At 36.3% G+C, this 9,451-nt stretch overlaps 2 protein-coding genes across 2 annotated transcripts; one reads left to right on the forward strand and one right to left on the reverse strand.

The window, feature by feature from the left end:
- On the forward strand, nucleotides 3,884-6,809 carry LOC105163992 (cation/H(+) antiporter 24). The gene is made up of 4 exons (XM_020694930.1): nucleotides 3,884-4,194; nucleotides 4,341-5,136; nucleotides 5,181-5,326; nucleotides 5,404-6,809. Exons 1-4 carry the CDS (start codon nucleotides 3,997-3,999, stop codon nucleotides 6,562-6,564), a joined length of 2,301 nt encoding a protein of 766 aa, XP_020550589.1. The 5' UTR covers nucleotides 3,884-3,996; the 3' UTR covers nucleotides 6,565-6,809.
- On the reverse strand, nucleotides 7,053-9,445 carry LOC105163993 (laccase-3-like). The gene is made up of 6 exons (XM_011082530.2): nucleotides 9,389-9,445; nucleotides 9,139-9,290; nucleotides 8,735-8,979; nucleotides 8,525-8,653; nucleotides 7,471-8,427; nucleotides 7,053-7,366 (listed from the first exon to the last, which is right to left on the reverse strand). Exons 3-6 carry the CDS (start codon nucleotides 8,961-8,963, stop codon nucleotides 7,236-7,238), a joined length of 1,446 nt encoding a protein of 481 aa, XP_011080832.2. The 5' UTR covers nucleotides 8,964-8,979; nucleotides 9,139-9,290; nucleotides 9,389-9,445; the 3' UTR covers nucleotides 7,053-7,235.

Below are 9,451 nucleotides of genomic sequence, written 5' to 3' on the forward strand. Positions count from 1 at the left end.
AGTAATCACTTTGTTGGCAAAAATTTCAATTTATTTTTTTCATTCTTTTTGTCACATCAGACAATTTCAGCACAATTAAAGGTATAAATGAGTTATGACCTCATCAATTATATTATCACCCTAATAATTATGAATTTTTAAAATGCTACTCCCAAAGTTATAACATGAAAAATGTAGTTTTTTTTTTATTTTAAAAACATCCAAACTTTTTTTACTTTTTTAGGATAAGCTCGTTTTGTTCGAAATTTATCATAATTACAAATGCTTTCTAGTTGATTGAGAAATTATAATACCCACTTTCTCGTTTTACTGTTCGTCTAACGACGAGCTTATTCCTTTATCCATCATTACGTTTTCCATCTAATTTTATATATTTTTTTTAGAATTTTTTAAAATATTTTTATGGAATAATATATTCTACGGATTTTTTACTTTACTCACCCACAGATTTTTTTATATGTTTTCAAATATTACTTTTGAGGGCCTACGCAATTATTTTCATTTGAAGGGAGAATTCATAATTTTTTCAAACAATAAAAGAGTATTTGTAACCATATCAAATTTCAGTAGAAACAACATTAATTTACCCCTTTTTTATGGTTACAAAATCTAACCTTATCAACTGTCTGCTAAAACTCAACGATCAATAAAAACCAATCATAAAATTATCACAAAAAAAGTAGGATAAAAAAAAAAAAAAACAAAACAAAAACCCTTGCGGGCTGGTGAGAGTGCCGACAGACGGTAGGCGTTAGTTTCCACTTATTGAACATCGGACATTGTATAATGCATAAGAAACATGTCTGGATCTTAATCTCCACTGTTAGAAATTATTCTAATTTCATGATGATGGTATGCTTGTGATGCATTACTTACTTTTTGGCTAAACCAACTGGAAATTTGGGGTATGAATGGCTTCTTATATAAGTCCCATCGATCTCGTTGATGTACCTTCATGATTGTGTTCTCTTGTCTTAGACATTTAGAGATTAATCAACACATACTTCCTATTTCTTACTCATCTTATGTATCACATCTTTCGCTTTCAGACTATTTCCCACGGCTAATTATGCCCGTCGGGATTTTTTTATGGCTTTTTACAATGAATTTTCGATGGATAGCAATTGATAGCCCAATGTTCTTGAAAATCATTCGGACATTCAAAAAAACTGTACGAAAATTCGACAGAAATCTGAAGCTATTATATATAATATGTATTTATGAATGTATACACCTTTTGATATTTATTTTTAATATTTATTATGTTACACCCTTTTATATCCCCATGATGTTTTGTAATTATAATAGTTATAGTGTATTTTGTAACCACAGATTTGGTGGTGTATAAATACCACCATGTATTTTATTTGTAAAAGAAGCTTTTTGAGAGAATAACAAAGTGATTTGGAGGAAATATATAGTGTTTCTTTATATTCTATTAGGAGTGATAGGCCAATAAACTTAGAAGTTCTCTAAGTTTATAACACGTTATCAGCACGACGTTACGCTCGATCAAGGTAAAATGTTAATTTTTCTAGTATAATATTTATTATTTGTTTGTTTACCTCTACAATATCATAGTTACTTTTATTCTTGATTATTCATAATAAAATATGAGTAATTATATTATGTATAATTCAATGTCTCCTGAAGTAGACACACACACACACAGATATATATATATATATATATTCTCGATTTCATCCCCTGAAGTGGATGTGATATTGCCTTCAGAAGCAGCCATACAATTCTTCATTCCCTGAAGTTGATATGTTCTATAAAATTTTATTGTTTCTTGAAGTAAGTAATGAGTTAAAATCATCTCCAGTAGTAGGTGAATATTTTGTACCAATTATGTGCAATATCATCCCTGAAGCGATGATAAGTATAATATTTTTATATTTTATGAATGAAGTTTTTCTTTTACTTATTATATGCCTATTCTATTTATATAGAATGGATCAAGCCATTAAAAATCTCAATGACAATGAGCATTGTCTTGTTGATAGTGCAACTACGCATACAATTCTGAGAAACAAGAAAATTTTCTCAAATTTGTTAATGACAAGAACAAATGTGAATACTATTTCAAGAGTTAGTAATCTTGTTGAAGGCTCTGGAAGAGCTACTATCTTATAGTTGGAGTTTGCCCTTCCTTCCGAAAAAAATACATATGCATCTCACATACTACAATAAAAATGGCTCAATAGCTATGATAAATATTAATACTAAAATCAACATCGAACTAATTGGCAACTAAAACTTTCATTGCTAATATGTACTATTTAAAACATATTTTAAACAATTATAGCAAGTAAATTTTTGTTGCTAAATTGATTACTAAGTAAGTTTTTTTATTAAATAATGTAAATTAGCAACGATAAGTTTACTTACTAATTAACTTGACACTAATTTTTTTTCATTGCTATTGATCAATTTTCTTGTAATGTCACTACCTTTTAAAATATGTAGGGCTAGTGTTCCTTTTAGCTCATTTTTCTAGCACTTTTGCCTTTAAATTTTTAAGGTAGCATTTTGATCCTACATGTTTTAGCTATTTAAGTCTCTTTTTTTTTTTTTTTTGCTGAAATTCACTCCTCTCGCCGATGAAGGTGAACTCTGGCTAAAAACAAGACTGGAATTCCAAAAGTTAAAAATATGTAGGACTAAAATGTTATTCTAAAAAGTTAAAGAAATAAAATATCAAATAACTAAGTTACTGGACCAAAAATACATTTAATTCTATTTGTTTTTATATTTTGCATGTGATAAATGTAAATCATAGCATATATAATAAGATACATAAAATGTGTTTCCCACACTCAAGAACATATTGCTCTTTCCTAGTGAATTTGGAAAGGGTACAAGAAATTAATGCGGATGTCCTCTAAAACGGGGATGAAATCATCTGTCCTTTCATTTAATGTGAAGTGCAGTATGAACGAGTCATTGGAAACGTTATTTTCAGGCTAAACACCTTTAGGAATGAAAAATAAATTAAACTATTCATTACTGGTTTGAGATCGATTTAAAAATCTCGTTTGATCTCAATGTGTTAAACTTAAATAATCAATCTCGGACAAAATTTTTTGATCGATAAACTTTCAAGTATCTCAATTCGATGAATATCTAAAAATAATAAAATATATTTAAAAATATTAAATTATTCAAATTCAGTTACTCATGTTTCATTGAATTAACTACAACTTGGTTTGAACTTGATTGTATCAGTAATAAACCAAATGCAACCACAATTTTTTAAATTCAAGAATAATTCAAACAAGTTTGAATAATAATACACTCAGCTGGAATCATTTACAGCCTTAAACACGAGGTGAATAACAATTTAACCCCCTACGATATTGCAAATGAATAAATTATCTCCCTATGAAAAAAACAGCAGTTTACCCCCTTATGCTTTTTAAAATGAACCATTTTACCTCCTCGAACTAAATTGCTTCATTTTGAAAAATTTGGAGGTAAATTACTGTATTTTACAGACAGATAAATTATTATTCTTTTTCTATATGGGGATAATATGCTCATTTATAATATTATACGAGTATTGCTTGTATTTTTCCCCTTAAACATCGGACAGACAAGTCAGTCTAATACTATACGTTAGAGATATACAAAGGACTAGGATTATTTTTATAAAAATGTCTATACTTACCTAATATAATGTGATAATGAGGTATTTATATGGAAAACGGGGTCTAATTTGATGCCACAAGAAGTCAAAAATCAGATTGTGAAGTAATTTCTCAAAGGGCAAAAAGGAATCAAATAGTAGGCATAAACCATATTAACTAACTCCAGGAAGTGCAATACTATATTTGCGCTTGTCCAATCCTTCACATCTCAGTGTTAGTTTCTTGCAATATGCATGCATGGGCTGATGCCTCCCATCTTTGCACTTAATTTTTCTTCTTTTCTGGTTCTATACTGTGATGAATGGAAGAGTAGAATAGCAACAATCCTCAATTCATACCAACAATGGCGATGAAGCAAAATGTTGTTATATGTAGGGCGATAAGGAACGATCACGCCTTTGGTATTTTCTACGGCCAAAATCCATTGAAGTATTCTTTTCCTCTTTTGCTGTTAGAGTTGTCGTCTATCATTATCATTTCTCGTGTTGTTCGGTTTCTCCTCAAGCCTCTAAGACAGCCAAAGGTTGTCTCGGAAATCATTGTGAGTTCTGTATCTTTTTCTATTTTTGTGTTTTACACCATTGAAAATGATGATCAAGAGAAATGTGTACGATAAATGTTCGTTTCTCTGTGCTTTCATGCTAATACGTTTTTTTTTTTTTTTTATGTGCTTTTGATTGATTCTAGGGTGGCATTATACTTGGACCATCTGTATTAAGCCGTAGTAAGAAATTTCATAGCTATATGTTCCCTGATAATGCGGATTATGTGATAAAGAATCTTGGAGTAATGGGATTCATGTATTTCCTCTTCATGGCTGGGGTGAAAATGGACTTATCAATACTAAGGAGAGTCGATAAAAAACATTGGTATATTGCACTGGTTGGAGTACTTGTACCGTTGATTGGTAGCTTAAGCATCGCGATTATGGTGAGGAAATCTTTGGACAAGGAACTGGCGAAAGTTTCTTCAATTTGGGGTGTTACGTCATCTTTGGCTATCACAGCATTTCCTGTTTTGTACTCCATTGTGAAGGAGCTCAACCTAGTGAGCTCTGAGATCGGACGGATGGCCTTGTCGTCAGCAGTAATCAGTGATGTGATCGGAATCACTGGGGTTATTATATTCGAGGCGACCAAACAGGGGGAACATAAGCCTATAGCTGGTTTGTTGTATCTTGTTTCATTGGTAGTCTTTATGGCATCGATCATGGGTGGTGTTAGGCAAGCCATGTTGTGGATTGTGCGAACAACCCCCCAAGGGAAGCCAGTTGATCAAATTTACGTTGTCATCATATTGTTGAGTGTTATGGTAGCTGGATTTTTCGCTGACATGTTTGGCCTAGCCATTGCTAATGGACCGTTGTGGCTTGGGTTGGTTGTCCCCGACGGCCCCCCACTGGGAGCGATTCTTGTGGAGAAAAGCGAGACAATTGCCATGGTTTTTCTCATGCCGTTTTCATTTATGTATGTTGGCATGATCACGGATTTGTCCTCCACTGGAACCCGCTCTTTTACATGGTCTTAGCGGGATACACAATTAAAATGGCTGCCACTCTCATCATAGCTCGTTACTTGGACTTGACAATTAGAGATAGTCTCACTCTTAGCTTAATAATGAGTCTAAGGGGTGAAGTGGAACTTCTTTTGTTTCTGCATTGGATGGACTTTAAGGTAACTTTTCAGGATTTTCAACTGATGATTCTAAACTTTCTGATATGTCTTTGATTCTGATCTATTGTCCTCTGCAGATGATACGGCAGGAACATTTCACAATTCTAGTTCTATTAACTGCAGTTGTGACTGCATTATTCACACCCTTAATCAGTATTTTGTATGATCCGACAAGGCCTTACATGGTGAACCGGAGACGAAATATTCAACATACACCTCCTAACACTGAACTCCATATCGTAGCTTGTATCCATGAAGAAGAAAATCTGTACGGACTTATGAAATTACTCGAACTCTCTAATCCAACGGTTGACAGTCCTTTCTCAGTCTACACTTTGCATCTCATTGAGCTCGTTGGTCGTAGCAACCCAGTGTTCATTGACCACGAGAATGAAGATAAAAAAGATGATCGGTCTCACATCAGTTCAATCCATAATGCTTTAAAGATTTTTCAGGAAACCAGAGGGGAGTTCATAAAGATATATCCTTTTACAGCAATAACCATCAAGAGAAGCATGTACCAGAACATCTGCGAGTTGGCTCTTTGTAAACATGCTTGTTTGATCATCGTACCATTTCACAAGAAACTGACAGATAACCACTCAGGGACGAGAACCCTTAAGCAAGTACAATCGGTGAGCTCTAACGTCTTGTCGCACGCACCTTGCACTGTAGGGATCCTAGTCGACAGAAGTACCTACCCAAATATGGTTAATGGCGTTTTGAGAAGCTCGATGCATCACCTTGTCGTTCTTTTCTTGGGTGGAGCAGATGCGAGGGAGGCCCTTTGTTATGCAGACCGTGTGGCTGCAAGTCCAGCCATATCGCTCACGGTCATCAGATTTCTCCCAAACCGAGACGACGAAGAAACTGAAATGGAGAAGAATCTCGACGATGGCCTAGTGACATGGTTTTGGGTGAAAAACGAAGGGAATAATCGTGTTGTTTACCGAGAGGTGGTGGTAAAGAATGGCGAAGAAACCATTGCTGCAATCCAGGCAATGAATGGCGACTGCTGTGATCTTTGGATTATGGGAAGAAAGCATGGAATAAATCCTGTTCTTCTACAGGGACTATCAAACAAGAGGGACAACAGTGAGCTTGGTGTTATAGGAGATTACGTTGCATCCATGGATTTCGGCAGCAGGGCTTCCATTTTGGTAGTGCAACAACAAATTTTAAGAGGGCAAAAGCGAGCTTCAGCATTTTCGTGGTGTACAAAGTGGCGGTTGATGTAAAAGTAGTCGATACATTTTAGCATACATTAAGATTGCTTTACAAGAAACTGTATATCGTTGAAAGAGTTCTTGTAAGCTTGCTTCCGGTCATTCCTACTAGACTTATGATGTATTATACATGTGCATAAAGATATTTAGGAACAAGAAAGTACATTAGACTACTTTTTTGGTATGCTTTTAGGACCTGCAAAGCGAAACCACAATCCTAATTGATTCATTAACCTTTACAAACTTCTTACATCCATACACCACTTGGCTCAGGTTCTGTATGTTCTACTTTTGTGTTATTGCATCAGAGTTCATTTATTCTGTTATCTTATGACATTCTGCTTATCAGTCTAGTAGTTTCCGGATTAATAAGATTTTCCACAAACTGCTATTTGTCTTCTCTATGATTTTGTTAATAAATAAGCTTACGTCCTAACTCTTGTTGTTATTTAAGTCAGGGAAACATGAGATAAATTCATTTGTATTCAAGACTTGGGAAGTGAAACAAATCAAGCATGCCATTTTCTCACTACGAAGTGCATTAACAAATTTTCAACTTGCTTTAGTCAATGCAAATTAAACATAGACAACAGTAATGAAGACAACAATGACCGTATGAATCGATAAAACAAGAAAATTCTACGGCAGCATGTTCTGTTGTGTATATATTTTCAACTCTGTTCCTAACAAGGAGGGAGATCAGGTGGTGGAGCCTCTATGGATTGTAATTCTCCAGGTCCATTCTCAACTAGGAAGGCCATAGCCAAGCCCCAAGTCAGATGGGAGTCTATGTGACAGTGCATCAACCAAACTCCTGCATTCAACCATTGAAATATGAATTGAAATATATGTAGATTTATTTAGAAATATATGTATATATATATATAGAGAGAGAGAGAGAGATGCAATATGCAATACCTGGATTATCTGCTACAAATCGAATGACGGCCCAACCCCCAACCGGCACATTAATGGTGTTCCGTACTGGTGGGTCGATGAGGTTAAATCCTGCTGTATCCACAGTCGGGTTGAAGTTGCCAAACCCTTGACCTACTACATAAAAATGGTATCCGTGAAGATGAATGGGATGGTCCTCTGTCGTGACAATAGCCGTGTCTTGCAACACTATCTGCACGTTCGAACCAAACTTCAACTTGTACAGTTTAGTCCCAAAACGAGGCTGCCACAGCCCACGACTCACGTTGCCCGTGTAGTCAAAGGTAACCAGAGGGACAGGCGGGAAGTCCATTGTGTAGACACCGGGTATGTTTTGGTAGTATGCTTGTAACAGGGAGGTCCTTCTCGGAAGCACAAAGGATATATTGTTCATACTCGCTGCAAAGCGAGTGTTGTTTGGACCCTGGCATCTTGGTCCTGGCATGCAATTCACTAGGCCTAATCCCACAGTGAAGAATAAATTCTCATCAATTTGAGTAGGAACTTTTGCATTCTTGGAAGGCAGACTCCTCAGTTGGCTTGTGAATGCAGTTACCGTGGCTGTGTCGTTGAAACGTGGAAGAACAGGCATTAATGGTCTTGAGGCCACTCCAGTCTTGGAAGGACAAGGTACAGAGTCATACTCCAAGATCGCAGTTGAAGTCGTGTTGTCAAATGCGGCATTTTGTGCAGTGGCATATGCACGTGTAGCCATGTAATATCGGCCGGCAATTTGATTAGCCGTGAGCAGGACATTGGTCGTCTGCCCCGGACCGAGCATGACGACTCTGGTCGCAAAGGGCTTGTTGTAAGTAGCGTCATTTCCAACCACGGTTAGCATGTGATTGGCAACTGTGAAGAAGAGCTCTTGATTTAGTGCAGCATTGATAATTCTCAGAAGAACTGTTTCCCCTGATTTCACGTAGAATTTTGTGGTTTCTAAGTCACCAAATAAGCGAAGAGTAAGTCAGTCTGCTGAAACAACTAAAGAAATTCAATTTGATCAGACAAGAAAAACTAATGTGCATCATATGACCTTTGCTTGAACATCGGTAGAGATCTCCCGGCTGGCCGTTGATGGTGTATGCATCGGACGCATTTGGAGCAGCACCAGTAAACGTCGCCTGTCGTAAGACGCTAATGATGTCTCTATCCCACCATTCTCCTGTTCAAGAAATGCACTAGTAACTAACTATGCACACAGAATGCAAGAACTGGAACTGCTTATTTTTTGTCTTTTTCATACCTAGAAGTACAGGGATCTCCTTTGTGGGCTTTGGGAAGGGATAGGGAACGCCGAGTTTCGGGTAGATGATGAGTGCTCCATAAACAGTTGCTCTAAGCCATCTACTATGAGCATGCCACCATAGTGTTCCATCCTGATTCTCAATGGTAAACCTATATGTGTAACTTGCTCCGGGCTGAATCGGGCACTGTGTCACGTACTCTGGACCGTCTGCCCATGGCGTCCTCATCTGACGAATACCATGCCTAATGGACAACACAATACGGATAGATTGTGAAACGTGAGCGAAAATAAGATAAAAAAATCAAACATAAAATCAATGTGCTTGTTTCTGGTGTTTGTTTTTTGCATAAGAATTCTATAAAGAAACGAAAATACTACATCAACTACAAAAGATATATTACCAGTGGAGAGTGACGTTGTAACGAGCGCTGTTCACGACCTTGATGACGAGGGTATCACCATCTCGGACTTCAAGAGTTGGTCCAGGGAACTGCCCGTTGACCGTGATTATGTTGTGAGTTTTGCACAATCTCTTCACCGGCGTTTGTTGAACCTATCAACACAATACAAATACATAGCGAAAGACATGAGTTACTCCAAATCATGGAATACTACGTACATAAAGAGAACGAAACAACGTTAGAGACATACGAAGAATTGATGATAATGAGTCTCCGCAGTTGCAGAAGAGAAGAAGAGAATGATGAAGAGCGG

The sequence above is a fragment of the Sesamum indicum genome, linkage group LG6, assembly GCF_000512975.1.
Source record: "Sesamum indicum cultivar Zhongzhi No. 13 linkage group LG6, S_indicum_v1.0, whole genome shotgun sequence".
NCBI classification, from domain to species: Eukaryota; Viridiplantae; Streptophyta; class Magnoliopsida; order Lamiales; family Pedaliaceae; genus Sesamum; species Sesamum indicum.

Bases quoted from the DNA above. Each gene is read 5' to 3' on its own strand.
- LOC105163992 (XM_020694930.1), top strand. From the start codon at position 3,997: ATGGCGATGAAGCAAAATGTTGTTATATGTAGGGCGATAAGGAACGAT. The intron at 4,195-4,340 runs GTGAGTTCTGTA...GATTGATTCTAG, and splicing joins AGGTTGTCTCGGAAATCATT to GGTGGCATTATACTTGGACC. The intron at 5,327-5,403 runs GTAACTTTTCAG...TGTCCTCTGCAG, and splicing joins TGCATTGGATGGACTTTAAG to ATGATACGGCAGGAACATTT.
- LOC105163993 (XM_011082530.2), bottom strand. From the start codon at position 8,963: ATGAGGACGCCATGGGCAGACGGTCCAGAGTACGTGACACAGTGCCCG. The intron at 8,654-8,734 runs GTATGAAAAAGA...TTTCTTGAACAG, and splicing joins GGAGATCCCTGTACTTCTAG to GAGAATGGTGGGATAGAGAC. The intron at 8,428-8,524 runs GTCATATGATGC...TTGGTGACTTAG, and splicing joins CTACCGATGTTCAAGCAAAG to AAACCACAAAATTCTACGTG.